Genomic DNA, 17693 nt, shown 5'->3' with positions numbered 1-17693 from the left:
TGGAATGTTTGCTGACACTATTTCTGACACTATTGTCAAAATTACTTTTCTGATCAGAGTGTCTCATGGAAACACAACCAGTTAGAAATGTAGATTGTGTATTGTACATTTTCCGGTCATGAACTGTAGGGCTGAGAGAAGAGTTTATAGGAAGCTGTTAGTATGATATGACATTCAGCTACCAACTATCTCTTAGTTTCATTTTACTTTGAAAAAAATTACAAATAAAAACAAGCTGTGATGAAAGCCAGTCCCATAGAAAACAGCACAGGCCTTAACTAAAGTATTCTTAGATAGACTTGTCTGTCAAAGTGCTTGGAACTGAGGCTTCCTTCATGTGACTCTTTCAGATGTGTTCAGTTGAATATTATCTTGATTTTATCTACACCATTTAGTTCATATAAGGCCCTACTTAAGATGATTGGAAGGTCATGCCTTGGGGCTTTTGGGACTCTATTTCACGGATGTCTGAAATAATATCATCAATAGAAAAATATTTTACATTCTTTTGGAGAAGGAAGCATGTTCATTAAGTTTATCCTCATTTTTCCTGTAAATGCCTGCATGAAACATCACAATGAGAATATTGCCTTTACTGGTGTGAGTGCTCTTATCATCAGGCATTGACGATGGGTTTGCCGTATAATTGGCATCAATTTCCCACTTTGAAAGGAGCTGCGTTCACTGAGTCATTTGGTTTGCTCTGTCTGCGGAGTATGAACAGCACTGACACTGAGCAAGCTCTGGGTGTGGAGAGGTTGTGAGTTGGTGCTTGCTTGTTACTGAGACAGAACACCAGAATCAGCTACAGATTTGGTATCCCCTTGTCCCAGCCCCAACGCTGTTGTGAGGTTGTTTAGGAAGCATCCTGATTTGCTCCCAGAACACTGGATGCTGCTTTGCTCTATGTGGGTTGCACTTTGTGAGCAAATAGCTTTATCTCTCAGTGCTTTTATTTTCCTTTCTATACAAAAGATCAGAGAACAAAACTGGTGTCATAACATGTATTTTAGGTTTTAGAGCCCACAATAATAAAAGTAATCTGATTCACATTTTAATTTAGTTCTGGAAATGGGGACTACCATCCATGGAGATGCTCCTCTCCTAAATGAAGCAACAGTACCTTTTCTAGGGCAGCTCGGCCTTGCCAGCTCTGCACACAGTAGGATTCCATAAACGCTTGTTGCCCAGACAGTGTGACTCCTTATAAGCTGCCCTATATTCAACTCCAAGTGGATATTTCTCATGTGTCCTCTAGGCTCTTCACACTGAGATTCTATCAGTATCAGGTTTCATTCTAGAAGGCACTGTCTACTTAATTTTTTTAAAAAGTGAATTTAAAACAATTCAGAGGGACATATACCCAGCACACACATACACCATTGTCACCCAAGTATCTTCCAGAATACCTCCATAGCCTTTCTTGTTAACTTTTGAAAACTTCTCCTTAAGAGCCTAAATGTCCATCAACTGACAAATGGATAAGGAAGATGTTGTTTATGTATACAATGGAATACTACTTGACAATGAGAAAGAATGAAATCTGGCCATTTGCAGCAACATGGATGGAACTGGAAGGTATTACGCTAAGTGAAATAAGTCAGTCAGAGAAAGACAGATACCATATGTTTTCACTCATAGGTGGATCTTGAGAAACTTAACAGAAGACCATGGGGGCAGGGGTGGAAGGTACAGAGAGGGAGGGAGGCAAACCATGAGAGACTCTTGGATACTGAGAACAAACTGAAGGTTGATGGGGGTGGGGGAGAGGGGAAAGTGGGTGATAGGCATTGAGGAGGGCACTTGTTGGGATGAGCACTGGGTGTTGTATGGAAACCAATTTGTCAATAAATTATATTTAAAAAAGAAAACTTCTCCTTGACTATATTCTTTTTATTTGTTTTTATTTATTTATTTTGAGAGAGAGTGGGCATGAGCTGGGGAGGGGTAGAGAGAGAGGGACAGAGAATCCCAAGCAAGCCTGGTGCCATTAGCACAGAGCTAGATGCAGGACTTGATCTCAGGAACTGTGAGATCGTGACTTGAACTGAAATCAAGAGTAGGATGCTCAACTGAGTCACCCAGGTGCCCTAATCTCCTTGCTATATTCTGTCTCAGTTACTAAACCCAACAAATAGGAATTAATGAGCCTTTTGGTTACATGAGAATGACTATTTAAATAGGATACAAAAAGCGATGGTATTTAAAGGAAATACAGCTTCACCATGTTACCTATTTACAAATTCATCAACCTCAAGTATTGAGAAGCAATGACAGAATTTTCGTCTTAGTAATTTTAGGAGAATGGATTTGTTTGGGTAAACTATTATCAAGTATCTTCACTGCCTTTCTTATGTTTAGGTCAATTGCCAAATCCGCTGAGGGTTTGTGCTGTTAGGTTTCTTTCCCACCACCCTGTGCAGTGATGTTAGGGAAGGTGGTGATAATTAACCAATAGCTATGCACTGGCAGTTTAGGGATAAGTGTACTTGTATTTAAATGTTAGTGTTGATTCCTATGAAACTAAGTTAATTAACAAATAATCATTCAGCTTTGCTCATTTACTGGGAGCACAGTATGTACCAGGCAGGTACTGTTCTAGGAATTTGCAATATGTCAGGGAATAAAGTAAAGATCCTTACTTTTTGCTTATTTAGCAGAGTGTCTGGCACCCAATGGTTCTCAATAAATACTAAATGAATAAATTAGGACGGGAAGGTAGAAGAAACAGAAAAAAACTACAGAGAAAAGGAAACATTTGGTTTGACCTATTAACTCCCAGTTTTTTAATTAAAATCTTGATATGCTTGTGATTAATAAGGATGACCCTTTTTATTTCTTGACTCATCTTTGAAAGCAGAAATGCTACCAAATATGTTGTAATTCCAAAACCGAACTATGATCCGCATTCTGAGGGAGGACATGTGATTCAGGATGCAGTACTTACTTGCTCCTTTGTCAGACTAAATTTTCAAATTCTATTCCCCAGAGCTTAGCCTGTGTTTGTGTTCACCACTTTTCAAAAGGTGACTTTCCGAGGCAACTGTCCCAGTAATTAGAGGCGTTTATCTTAAAGCTTATTTGATTTTAGCAGTGAGGTTACAGGCTGTCATCCACATTGTTATTGACTCCCTCAATTAGAGGCAATGGCGTTTCACCTCCATGCAAAATATTAGTAAATTAACAATCCCCACTCTGCATTCATTTGGGAAATCTGCTTTGCTTGTGATGACGAACGTGACAAGCAGGGAGTAATCAGAGACACTCTGGTAATACCTTTAAGCCCTGCAAACATCAATTAAAACCCTGGCTCTGCACTTTGCAGCTGGGGGTTTGGTCTGTAGGGTAAATTTCTTTTTTCATGACACAGGCAGAAGTCAGCATTGGTAATTTACAAGAGAAACAAGGAACAATCCCAACAAAAAATAACCAGAGAAACATCCACCCTGATTTTCTTCAATCTTTCCTATTAATGTCTCTTTTAGACCATAAAATGAACTCTGGCACTGTGAACAATTTTCAGATCAGATTTACAATTCTCTGGCATGACAGTTTTGACTCAAAAGCAAATCCTAAAAAATTTTTCTTTACAGTGCTATAAAGACTGCAAATAGATTTTTATTCAAGTGCCGTGACTGTCTCAGATCTAAGGGCATCTTAGTCTAATAAAGAGATTTTTTAACTCAGGAATTAAGTCATAGGAGCTCTGTGGATGAGCTTCAGTAGACTTACCTAAAATTAGTAAAAAAAAAAAAAAAAATCTTTTGTGCATTTTATTAAGACAGAAATGCATCATTTTCATCAGATTGTCTACCGGGCCTCGTAACCCCACTAGACAAGAATCTCTGGTCTGATGAGAAGGACCCAAGGGCTGGAGGAAGAGTTCTGCTATTTCGCTACCATCCAGCTACAATGGAGCTGCACTGATGTTAGTGTCTTCTTCCCATAAAATGTTTTCTTCAGATGGCCAATGATTCTCTTTGTTTCTTCTATTTTAATACTTAAGTCTCCGATGTTATGAGATCACAATTTGGCTGAATCTTCACCTATAACTTACTGTATTCTAATAACTGTATTAAGTAATGATTCAGTCTTTTCATTGGTACACTGAGTATCATCAACCACAGAAAAACTAATTATGAAAATATTAATATTTACATTGTTAATGGAGCAAAAAGATCAATGCCTTCCATTTTGAGACAGCATTACTTCTTTGAGCAAGTCAAACACTTAGGAAACTTTTTTGTGCCATTGGAATCTCATTTCCTTATGTGGTACATTGTAATAAAGCCTAACTTACAATTTAAGTTTAATATAACACTATGTCAGGTACGTGTTTTTAACTCTATCAGTTTTATCGGGTTTCCAAAGACACAAGAGTTGAGAAGTTGGGAAAGTACTACTTAAAATTATACAAACAAGGGGCGCCTGGGTGGCTCAGCCAGTTGGGCGACCAACTTCGGCTCAGGTCATGATCTCACCGTTTCCAGGTTTGAGCCCCACGTCAGGCTCTCTGCTGATGGCTCAGAGCCTGTTTCAGATTCTGTGCCTCCCTCTCTCTCTCTGCCCCTTCCCCACTCATGCTCTGTCTTTCTCTCTCAGAAATAAATAAACATTAAAATTATCCAAACAATTATTTAGAAATACTTTTTTATTTGGGGGCTAAAGAACTTTAAATAAGGTTAAAATTTATTTTTTTTTTTTTTTGTAAAATCAAACTAAAGTGAAAGTAGTTTCATCATTATGACTTAAAAAGGCAAATCAGGTAAAAAAAAACACTGATTTTTTTTTTCCCATTGGATCGGCACCCAAGAAAAGCCACTTTTTTAAGGTAAAGAGGATTTCTAAATGAGAACAGGTTAATTAGACATCTGAAAGATCATTCCTGTAGTGGGCATGTATGTAAAAGTATAGTTAACTTACTGTCATGATGAGCCCCTTTTCCTGGAAGTATTTAATCAATGGAGCAGCGTTCTGCTTGAAGTTCATTAGTCTCCTTTGGGTAGCTTTCAGATTGTCATCCGGCCGCCCCTGTTGCTCTGCACGCTTCAGTAATCTCTCTTTGAGCCTCTGATTGGCACAAGCCAGGAATACCACCAAGTCGGGAGTACAGATCTGCAAAGAGCATCAAACAAGTAGACAAGCATTCAACACACCAACCAATGCAAGTGAGGGCAGTGGCATTCTGTTGAGGCCATCTTTGGCCCTCTATGTCTCTGCCAGTAGGGCTACTGCTCTATACAAGAGCAGGAGGAGCCATGGTTATTATAAAGGCATACGTTGTTTTGTTGTACTTTGCTTTATTGATTATTAGCAACCTTTTTGTCTAACAAGTCTATTGACGCCATTTTTCCAACAGATATGCTCACTTCATGGTTCCGTGTCACATTTTGGTAATTCTTGCAATATGTCAAACTTTGTCATTATTACTCTATTTGCTATGGTGATCTGTGAACAGTGATCTTTGATGTTACTATTGTAATTGTTTTTTTTTCAATATACGGAATTTATTGTCAAATTGGTTTCCATAAAACACCCAGTGCTCATCCCAAAAGATGCCCTCCTCAATACCCATCACCCACCCTCCCTCCTCCCCCCCCCCCACAGCCCCATCAACCCTCAGTTTGTTCTCAGTTTTTAAGAGTCTCTTATGCTTTGGCTCTCTCCCACTCTAACCTCTTTTTTTTTTCCTTCCCCTCTCCCATGGGTTTCTGTTAAGTTTCTCAGGCTATTGTAATTGTTTTGGGGTGCCACGAACCACACCCATATAAGATGGCAAACTTGATCAATAAATGTTGTGTGTGTTCAGACTGCTCTACCCACTGGCCACTCCCTCGTCTTTCTCCATCTTCTTGGGCCTCCCTATTCCCTGAGACACAACAATGCTGAAATTAAGCCATTAACAACCATATAATGGCCTCTAAGTGTTCAAGTGAAAGCTAGAAATGATAGAGCTTAGTTAGGGAGTCATGTCAAAAGCTGAGATAGGCTAAGAGTTAGGCCTCTCGCACTAGTTAGCCAAGTTGTAAATGCAAAGGAAGGAAATTAAAACTGCTACTCCAGTGAACACATAAATGATAAGAAAGTGAAACATCCTTATTGCTGACATGGAGAAAGTTATGGATAGAAGATCAAACCAGCTACAACACTCCCTTCAGCCAAAGCCTAATCCAGAGCAAGGCCCTAACTCTCTTCAACTCTGTAAAGGCTGAAAGAGATGAAGAAGCTGGCAGAATAAAAGTCTGAAGCTAGCAGAGGTGGGTTCATGAGGTTTAAGGAAAGAAGGCTTCTCCATAACGTAAAAGTGCAAGGTGAAGCAGCAAGTGCTGATATAGAAGCTGCAGCAAGTTATCTAGGTAAGATAATTAACGTAAGTAGCTTACACTAAATAACATATTTTCACTGTAGACAAAACAGTTATGTCCCTGAAGATGATGCCATCTAGGGCTTTCTCAGCTAGAGAGAAGTCAATGCCTGGCTTCAAAGCCTCAAAGGACGGGCTGACTTGGTTGTTAGGAGTTAATGTACCTGGTGACTTTAAGTTGAAGCCAATGCTCATTCACCATTCTGAAAATTCTAGGTCCCTTAAGATTTATGATAAATCTACTCTGCCTGTGCTCTATCAATGGAACCACAAAGCCTGGATGATGGCACATCTCTTCAAAACATGGTTTACTGAGTATTTTAAGCATACTCTTGAGACCTACTGCTCAGAAGAAAAGATTCCTTTCAAAATATTGAAATACACCTGGTCACCCAAAAGCTCTAATGGAAATGGACAATGGAATTAATGTTGTTCTCATACCTATTAACACAATATCCATTCTGTAGCCCATAGATCAAGGAGTAATTTCAATTTTCAAAAAGTCTTATTATTTAAGAAATACATTTTGTAAGGCTATAGCTGCCATAGCTAGTGATTCTTCTGATGGATCTGGGCAAAGTACATTGAAAACCTTTTGTAAAGGAGTCACCATTCTAGATGCCATTAAGAACATTCATGATTCATGGGGAGAGGTCAAAATATAAACATTAACAGGAGTTTGGAAGAAGTTGATCCCAACCCTCATGAGTGACTTCGAGGGGGTTCCAACTTTGGTGGAGGCAGTAAATTGCAGATGTGGTGGAAAGAACTAGAGACCTAGAACTAGAAGTGGAGCCTGAAGATGCAACTGAATGGCTGCCATCTCCTATTAGATTTTAACGGATGAGGACCTGCTTATGGATGAGCAAAGAAAGTGGTTTCATGAGATGGAGCCTACTCCTGGTGAGGATGCTGTGAAGATTGTTGAAATGGCAACAGAGGATTTAGAATGTTACACAAACTTAGCTGAGGCAGTGGCAGAGTTTGAGAAGATCGACTCCAATTCTGGAAGAAGTTCTACTGTGGGTAAAATGCTATCAAACAGCATCACATGCTACAAGAAATTGTTTGTGAAAGGAAGAGTCAGTGAAGTGGCAAACTTCACTGTTGTCTTATTTTAAGAAATGGTTGCAGCCACCTCAGCCTCCAGCAACCACCATCCTGGTCAGCCAGCAGCCATCAGTATCGAGGCAAAACCACCCACCAGCAAAACAAGTATAACTTGCTAAAAGCTCAGATGATGGCTTGACTTTTTTTTTTTTAAGCAATAAAGTATTTAAATTTTTTAATGGTTATTTATTTTTGATAGAGAGAGAGACATAGAGATAGAGGGGGCGGAGGGGCAGATAGAGAGGAAGACACAGAATCCGAAGCAGGCTCCAGGCTCTGAGCTGTCAGCACAGAGCCCGACGCAAGGATCAAACTCACGAGCTGTGAGATCATGACCTGAGCCAAAGTTGGATGCTTAACTGACTGAGCCACCCAGGTGCCCCCAAAAAGTATTTTTAAATTAAGGTATGTACATTGGTTTTTTAGGCATTATGCTACTGCACACTCAGTAGACTACAGTCTTGTGTAAACATAACTCTTATATCCAGGAAAACAAAAATTTAATCTGACCTGCTTCATTGTAATACTCACTTTACTGCAGTGGTCTGGACCTGAACCTACATCTTTCAGGCATGCCTGTAGTTCATATAAATGGCATTCCCCAATCCACAGAGCTATTTGCAGTGGCTTCCATATTTCTGGAAAATACTTTTCTAGACTACTTGCCTACTTCTAAATACTTGTCTACGTTGAAACAAGTTTCTAGGTTGAATTAAGAGCAATATAGGCAATGAGGCGCCTGGGTGGCTCAGTTGGTTAAGTATCCGACTTCAGCTCAGGTCATGATCTCACAGTCCATGAGTTTGAGCCCCACATCAGGGCTGTGCTGACAGCTCAGAGCCTGGAGCCTGCTTCAGATTCTGTGTCTCTCTTCTCTCTGCCCCTTCCCTGCTCATGCTCTGTCTCTCTCTGTCTCAAAACTAAATAAAAACATTGAACAGAAAAAAAGAGCAATATAGGCATAACTTTGCCAAAGGCATAACTTTGTAAAACTTTGTAAAATCCCCGATTTTTAGAGGGGACATGACTACTGGGCCACAGATATTGTCTACAGTAATTAAGTACTGCTCCTATTAATGTTACTTGCTGCCCTTTTAGAAGTATTGGCTGTATGCAATGCCCAATGCTAAGTTATTTTCTTATGATATTGGTAAACTTTGCAATAATCTGCAAGGTTAATATTATCTCCAGTTTAAGATAAACAAACTGAGGCTCTGAGAAAAGAGGTACTTGTCTGAGGTCACAAGGTCAGTAAGGTCAAAGCTGATATTTGAACCCAGGTCTGTCTGGTCGAAGGCCTGTGTTTCTTCTATTCTTACTAAGAACCAAATAACCCCAAAGCCTTCACAAGTTTCTGAAAATATCAACAAATGACTTGAAAACAACCTATGAAACAAACGGTTCTTGTTAACTCAAGTACAACCAGTACTGCATTTAAAAGACAACATGGACATAGAAAATGAATACAGTTTCTTGTTGAGGATGTGACAAGACAAAATGGCAGTTTTGCATAGTGGTTTAAAGAAATGATTCCAATTATTTTTGTCTCCTTACATTAGTATATTATTTGGGCATATACTCCAATAAATATAAAATATGCACATATTACCATACTAATATAGGATGTATGTTATAAAATATACACAAGAAATGCAATTTAAAAAGAATGAGATATAATAATTGTAATTCTAACATTTTTTCCCCACACTACAGTGGTTTGCCGTGTACACTTTAGAGACCACTGGTTGGAAAATGGACTCTGGAGGCTGGAAATATGCACTCCAGTTTTTGCCCTAGGACTTGCCAACTGAGTGATAGGCATATGGTTTAATTTTGTAAATCCTCTGTGTCTTGATCTATCAATAAAGATACACAGACCTACCTTGCTGAGTTACTATAAAGATTAAGTAAGATAATGTATGTGAAATACACAGCACATGGTAAGTGCTCAGTAAATTTTAGCCATGTTTATTATCTCTTGGCTTTCATGAGTGTAGGTTGTCCCGGTTTTCTTTTAACTTTTTGCTATTTATTTGTTTATTTATTTTCTTTGCTCACATTTTTTCCTCCTTAAGCCCACGAGTGGGCACCTTTCTTGAGGCTTAGATCATGTTTTTAGGTCATGTCTCCAGGTCCTCATTCTCTTCTCATTCTCTCAGTTCTCTTTTACTGCACTTTTCAACTACTACCCTTAGTGGATGGATCCTGAATCTACATTTTCAGCACTGACTTTCAACAGAATCTAAGTCCTGTATTTTCTTTTTTTTTTTTAATTTTTTTTTTTAACATTTATTTATTTTTGAGACAGAGAGAGACAGAGCATGAACAGGGGAGAGGCAGAGAGAGAGGGAGACACAGAATCTGAAACAGCCTCCAGGCTCTGAGCTGTCAGCACAGAGCCCGATGCGGGTCTCAAACTCATGGACCGTGAGATCATGACCTGAACCGAAGTCAGACACGTAACCGACTGAGCCACCCAGGCGCCCCCAAGTCCTGTATTTTCAAATGCTTTGTATGATGGCTCTACCTGTAAGTCTTCTTTTTTTTGGGGGGTAGGTATTTTTTTAAAGATTTTTTATTATTATTTTGGAGAGAGAGAGTGAGCAAGCAGGGGAGAAGGGGAGAAAGAGAGAGAGAGAGAGAGAATCCCCAGCACGCTCCACACTCAGTTTGGAGCCCAATGTGGGGCTGGATCCCACGACCCTGGAATCATGACGTGAATTGAAATCAAGAGTCGAATATTCAACGACTGAGCCACCCAGGCACCCTTCTACCTGTTAAGTCTTAATGTTATTTGTGGTTTAGAAAGGCCAAAATCAATCTCAGCATCTTTTTCCGTAAATGAAATTCCTATCCTGCTTGCTTATTTAATTATTCAATTAATTAATTAATTAATTTTATTTTTATGGTATTTTTTATAGTAGCAACACTACTTTCCTAAATCTCTTAGTTAGGAGACTTAGTATCATTTCTAACCTTACTCATCAAAACTTTCATGTCTCCAAGCTATCAGCACTGCCTATGGATTTGGTCTTTGAAATACCACTCAGACTCCCCTTCTTTCAGTTCCCACTGTCGTTGTGTAAGCCACACATTAGCATAAGTGATTAAGAGCATGAATTTTAGAATCAGATCATCCTGAATATGAATCCAGAATCTGCCATCTATTAATTTTTGTCCTTTGAGCAAACGGTTCATTTTCTCTGAGCTTCAGTTTCCTCAACTGTAAAGTATAAGACTCTCTATCTTTGTAGTTTAGTTATTTCTTAATTAAAAAAAATAACTGCTAAATAGCTTTTGAAAAGCCTTAATAATTTAGAAAATCACTTTATAATTTTGGTGTGATGTATGACAAAGAGATTATCTGAAGTTAAAACCTTTATTTTATCAAATATTATATAGGAAAATTTTTGTTTAATAAAATCGTTGGTAATATTTGGCCTCACTCAACATAAAAAATGACATTCTTTTAAATTTACTTTAGGGGCGCCTGGGTGGCGCAGTCGGTTAAGCGTCCGACTTCAGCCAGGTCACGATCTCGCGGTCTGTGAGTTCGAGCCCCGCGTCAGGCTCTGGGCTGATGGCTCAGAGCCTGGAGCCTGTTTCCGATTCTGTGTCTCCCTCTCTCTCTGCCCCTCCCCCGTTCATGCTCTGTCTCTCTCTGTCCCAAAAATAAATAAACGTTGAAAAAAAAAATTAAAAAAAAAATTTACTTTAAATAAATTATATTAGGAAGAAGACAATTTTGACAAGTAAAATATTGTATTATGCTTGGTTTGGTCATGATGTATATGAAAATATGGAAAAAATCCTGAATTACTAGCTCAATATTAAATGCAGAGAAAAACTTCTTGGCTTTTTAAATTCTTGCATTTTGTACTGAAATTCTTGTATTCTGCATTTAAACAAATGAAATGGTTTACTTTAATATATTTTGTGTTTTGTTTCAGACTACAGTGTAAGTGCTTCTCCCTACATAACACAATGAAGTAATGGATAGACTCATATATGTAATCACCATTGTATTTTGTCTTTTACTCTTAGGTTCTGAAATATTAGAGACAGTTTGAAATTTACGTAAGACTTTTTCAACTTTGAATAAAATTGCATTTTTTTAATTAAAAGACTTAAAAAAAAACAATTTTAGGGGCACCTGGGTGGCTCAGTCGGTTAAGCACCCACGTGTGAGCAGGGAGGGGCAGAGAGAGAGGGAGACATAGAATCTGAAGCAGGCTCCAGGCTCTGAGCTGTCAGCAGAGAGCCCAATGTGGGGCTCGAACTCATGAACTGTGAGATCATTACCTGAGCCGAATTTAGACACTTAACCAACTGAGCCACCCACGCGCCCCAACAGTAGCCCATTTTAAAGGAAAAAATATTTGAATTGTTTATGTTTTTTTTCCCCAAATAGAAGCAAACACCACTCTATTCCAAAAGATGTGAAGTCCTAGAAAGTTTTCATAAAATTCACTTGTGAAATGTTGAAAAGTATCACCAAACAAAGTGGATCTTTGGCATACTTTTTCTTGCCCTAGGTTCTCAAAATATAGTTGCTGATTCAATGAATGAGTGAATAAATTAATCTTTGAGAACAAAAACTCAGATACTACCTTTGTCTACATAAAAGTAAGCTTCTCAATTGCTGATAGTATTTCTCCTAATGAATCAACTAAATCAATTTTTTTCCCTATAATTATATACACATGTGAATCTTCCTCTGTCCATTGACTTAAAGTCCCTTACCTAAATGATTACTCTGTTAAAAAGGACTTGTGCCTGCTTTGATAAGCAAAGACATATTCACCAAGTCAAACTGCCCAGTGAGCTTGCTTTATACTCCCTGTTCCTGGGGTGCCTGGGTGGCTTAGTTGGTTAAGCATCTCACTCTTGATTTTGGCTCAGGTTATGATTTCATACACAGTTCATGAGATTGAGTTCCGCGTTGGGCTCTGGGCTGACAGTGCGGAGCCCGCTTGGGATTCTCTCTCTCTCTCTAGGAATAAATAAATAAACTTAAAAAAAAAAAACTCCCTGTTCCTAATTATCAGTACTTTTGACTGGCCTATTCTTTATGAAGATATGTCAGAAGGCCTACACTCCATAATTCAGATCCCACTGTCAGAAACCAGGAAGCAAAGTACTAAAGACATAAAATTTTTAAAAATTTTTCTTAAAAAGAAAAGAAATAGAATATCATAGCTGGAACACAAACTGGATTCACAGAAACTAAAGGATGGAAAAAAACTTGGGAGGTTATCTGACCCAGATTAATGCCAAACCTGTAATTATTTCCACAGTCTCTTGACAAGTGATTTTTAAAGTTGGGCATTTGAACTTGAATGTTCTTGTGAGCATTTCTTGGGATAGGCACCTAGTAGTTATGAGGCAGCCCTTTTCGTTATGGGAAGGCTTAATAACTGGGAAGTCCTTTCTAATATTGGGTTCAACTTTCTTTCCCTATTCTGCCTACAGCAAAAATGTAAAATAATTTTTTTTTTTTTATCCATTAAACATTTATTGAACACACTGCATTATCACAGAATCTAGATTAGGTCGTTATAGGAAAAAAGGATAGATAACTGTACTTCACTTTAACATGGAAATACACTCTGGGCAGAGCTTTAAACAGACTAGGGGACTGAGGGACAAAAACTGGAATGGGTCCCACCATGGAGATGTTCTAGAAACTACTACTACTGCCCCCTTTTGGTTGGACTCCTAAAGGGCTATATCAGAGTATGTGTGAACAAGCCTCATAGGATTAAATCCTTTTAGAATCATCCCAAATTCTCATTATATTAGGTGATTAAATATATTCAACAGCCAATTAGGCATAGCTGAAAAGAGAACGAGGGAACTAAAACAGCAGAAGAAAATATCCAGAATGAAGCAAGGGGAAGTGAGGGGTAGGAAAAGTACAGAACATAGCAAAAGAGAAATATAAGAGAATGGTTAGAAAGTTCTAGAGTAAGAGAGAAAATGAAGAAGCAATCTTTGACAATATAATAGCTAAGAATTTTCCAAACTCACAAATAATGTCAAGTCTCAGATTCAAGAAGCAATCTAAAAGCCAAGCAGAATAAACAAAAAACTCAGATCTAAGCATATTATAGTAAAACTGCTAAAAGTTTAGAAAGACAAAAAGACCAAATCAAAACAAACAAACAAAACCTTTAAAGCAGCCAGAGAAAAAGAAACGAAAGATTCTCTTCAGAGCAGCAACAAAAAACAGCTGTATTTTCAAAAGAAACAATGAAGCTAGAAAACAATGAAATGCTATCTTTAAAGTGTCAATACAAAATAACTGCCAGCCTTGGTTTCTATATGCAATAAAAATATCATTCAAAAATTAAGAGTAAATGCAGATATTTTCAAACAAAAACTGACAGAATCCGTCATCAGAGATTCTACACTAAAATATTAAAGAATATTCTTTAGGTAGAAGGAAAATTATCCAAGATAGAAGTAGGTCCAGAGGAACAAATGAAGAACAATGAAGTGGTAAATATATGGGTCAACCTAAACGAATAGTGACCATATAAAAGAATACTAAAAGTATTTTGTGGTGTTTAAAAAAGAGATTAGTCATGAGGCAGGGACATGAAGTTCAATTGTTTTAAGGTCTTGTTCAGGAAGTGGCAGAAATACTGAATTCTATGAGACATTAAGTTAAGGATGCATGTGGTGATCCCTAGAACAGGTGTCAGCAAAATTTTTCTGTAAAGGACCCGATAATGAATATTTTAGGCTTTTCGGGCCATATGGTCTTGTAGCATGAAAGCAGCCATAAAGCTGTCAGTGGGGCCTGGGGAGAATCTACAGGAGGAGGGCAAGCCAATAAAGTTACAGTGTCCAGTTAGTCCTTGGGACCCGCAACTGGGACCTCCATCCTTCTGGGCCTTCTGAGCAGCATGTGTGAGGAGCCTCTGTCCACCAGATCCTGTCCCCTACTGGTCAAGAGTTGCCCCTGGCATATCACCTCCCCGCTACTTTCACACTGTGTATGGGTGAGTCCCTGGGCAGGAAGCCAGACACACCCAGTGAGTAATCACACATTACAATGGCACGAAACTGGTCACAGCAGCAATGGCCAAGTAAAAGGTGGGCTGCGAGAATGAATATAAGATAGGGCATCAGAGGTACTTGATACAGTTGCACTCTTGAAATAGAAAGATACAGAAATGCTAAAAGCAAAAGGATGGAAAAAACATACCATGGAAACATTAGCCAATAGAAAGGTGGTAAAACTATACAAATATCAAACCCAATTTGACATTTAACCGGCCAAGGAAAAAATAAACTGAAAGTATCGAGGAGAGTGGACTTTGAAAGTTCTCATCATGAGAAAAACAGGTTTTGTAACTATGTATGGTGATAGATATTAACTGGATTTATTGTGATCATTTGGCATTTATAATTATGGAATCATTATGCTGTATACCTGAAATGAATTAATGATATGCCAATTACACCTCAATTAAAACAACTGAAAAAAATAAATAAAATGCCTAATAATACATTTCCTACCAAAAAAAAAAAAAACAGGCAAAATAAACAGACATTTCTTAAAAGACATACAAATGGCCAACAGGTACATAAAAAGGTGTTTAGCATCACTAATCATCAGGCAAATGCAAACCAAAACCACATCGAGATATCACTTCATACCTGTTAGAGTAGCTATTACCAAAAGACAAAAGATAGCAAGTTTTGGGAAGGATATGGAGGAAAGGGAACCCTTGTGCACTGTTGGTGGGAATGTAAATTGGTACAGTCACTGTGGAATACAGTACAGATAGCCCTCAAAAAAAAAGTTACAAATAGCACAACTTCATAATCCAGAAAACCCACTTCTGGGTGTGTATGTGTATATATATATATATATATATTTTCAACGTTTATTTATTTTTGGGACAGAGAGAGACAGAGCATGAACGGGGGAGGGGCAGAGAGAGAGGGAGACACAGAATCAGAAACAGGCTCCAGGCTCTGAGCCATCAGCCCAGAGCCTGACGCGGGGCTCGAACTCCCGGACCGCGAGATCGTGACCTGGCTGAAGTCGGACGCTTAACCGACTGCGCCACCCAGGCGCCCCTGGGTGTGTGTGTGTGTATATATATATATATATATATATATATATATATATAGGAAACAAAATCAATATCTCAAAGAGATATCTGCACTCCCATAATTATTTAGCTTTAAAAAAGTAGGAAATCCTACCATCGTGACAACATGGATGAATCTGGAGGACATTATATTAAATGTAATAAGCCAGACACAGAAAGACAAACACCGCATGATCTCACTTACACGTGGAATCAAAAATAGTCAAACTCACAAAAGAAAACAGTAAAACGGTGGTTGTCAAGGGCTGGGTGGAGAGGGAAATGAGGACATGTTGCCTAAAACATACAGGGAATCAGTTATGCAAGATGAGTAAGTTCCGAAGATCTATAGAACAGCAATGTGACTATCGTTAACAGTACCAATTAATATTGGTACAATTAATATACCTGAATTTTTGCTAAGATGGTAGATCTTAAGTGTTCTTACCAAAAAAAGGAAAAAACAAGAAGAAAGGAAAAGAACAAAACGAACAAATAAATGGTAACTATCTGAGGTGGTGGGTATGTTAGCTAGATTGTGGTTATTATTTCACAATGTATACATATATTGAAACATCAAGTTGTGTACCTTAAATAGACACAATTTTTATTTGTCACTTATACTTCAATAAATGTGAAAAAAACTGAAAAAATGTCAGACAAGTATAGACTTTATTTTTTTAATGTTTATTTTTGAGACAGAGAGAGACACAGCATGAGAAGGGAAGGGGCAGAGAGAGAGGGAGACACAGAATGTGAAGCAGGCTCCAGGCTCTGAGCTGTCAGCACAGAGCCCGACGCGGGGCTCGAACTCACAAACTGTGAGATCATGACCTGAGCCGAAGTCGGACGCTTAACCAACTGAGCCACCCAGGCGCCCCAAGTATAGACTTTAGAGAGAGAAGTATTACTAGAGTTAAAGAGTGTCATTTCATTATGATAAAAGGTTTAATTATCTAGGAAGAAATAATAGCCTTAATTTGCATGACCCAATAATATAGGCTCTCAGTATTCAAAGCTGAATTTAAACAGAACTAAAAGAAGAAGGTCAAAAATCCACAATCATAGTGGGAGATTTTAATATATCTTTCCAAATAACTGATAGAACAAGTAACCAAAAAATCAGTAAGGATAGAGGAGAACTTAATATGATTAACAACTATATGTGTATATATATATATATGTGTGTGTGTGTGTGTACATATATATGTGTATATATATAGTATATAGTTGTGTGTGTGCGTGTATACACACACACACACAAAACACCACAACTACCAAGTTGAATATAAAATCTTTTAAAATACACACAGAAAATTTATAAAAGTTGACCATATTCTGAGCCATAAAGGAAATTTAAATACATTTCAGATGTTTGAAACTCACATGCAGATTACCTTTAGTAACTACAGTGGAAGTAAGCTCTGCACAAATAATAAAAATATAAATTAAAAAATCCTCATGTTTGGAAGTTAAACAATACACTTTAACATAATTCCTGGGTCAAAGAAATCACAGTGGAAATAGAAAATATTTTAGATTAAATGATAATAAATTATGACATTTCAAAACTTATGGGATGTAGCTACACCCATAGTTACAGGAACATTTATTGCCTTAAATGAATATATTGGGGGAAAAAGAAGTTGAAATTAGTGATCTAAGCATCCATCTCAAAATGACAAAAAAAAATTAGGCCTTTTTGGGTCAACTAAAAAGTTGAAAGAAGAAAAAGATAAAGACAATAGCAGAAAAAATATATAAGGTAAACATATACCTAAGGGATGATTCCTTGAAAAGACTAATAAAATTGATAATACTGGTGAAACAAATCAAGAAAAAGAAAGAAGGTAAAAATAAATATTGGTAATAAGAGGGAATATATTCCTAAATATCTTAAAGAATTTAAGATGATAAAGGATATTAAGAACAACTTAATGAAAACAAGTTGCAAAATTATTTGAAATGAACTGATTTTTAGAAAAACACAACTTCCTTAAGCTGACAAAAGAATAAACAGAAAATCAGATGTGAAATCCATACTCAAAACCCTCACACAAAGAAAACTCAAAACCTGATAGCTTTACCAGTGAATTAATTGTACCAGACAC

At 37.7% G+C, this 17693-nt stretch overlaps 1 protein-coding gene across 2 annotated transcripts in view; it reads right to left on the bottom strand.

The window, feature by feature from the left end:
- Positions 1 to 17693, bottom strand: part of AK5 (adenylate kinase 5) — a 258793-nt gene that overhangs the window by 189001 nt on the left and 52099 nt on the right. For both annotated transcript variants that reach the window (XM_030324267.1, XM_030324268.1), the window contains exon 6: positions 4924 to 5115. In XM_030324267.1, the coding sequence (XP_030180127.1) occupies positions 4924 to 5115 (192 nt within the window). The remainder of the gene's footprint in view (positions 1 to 4923; positions 5116 to 17693) is intronic.

The sequence above is a fragment of the Lynx canadensis genome, chromosome C1 (genome assembly GCF_007474595.2).
Source record: "Lynx canadensis isolate LIC74 chromosome C1, mLynCan4.pri.v2, whole genome shotgun sequence".
Taxonomy (NCBI): Eukaryota; Metazoa; Chordata; class Mammalia; order Carnivora; family Felidae; genus Lynx; species Lynx canadensis.
The sequence above is the reverse complement of the archived record's forward strand: the minus strand, read 5'-3'. Positions and strand labels throughout refer to the sequence as shown.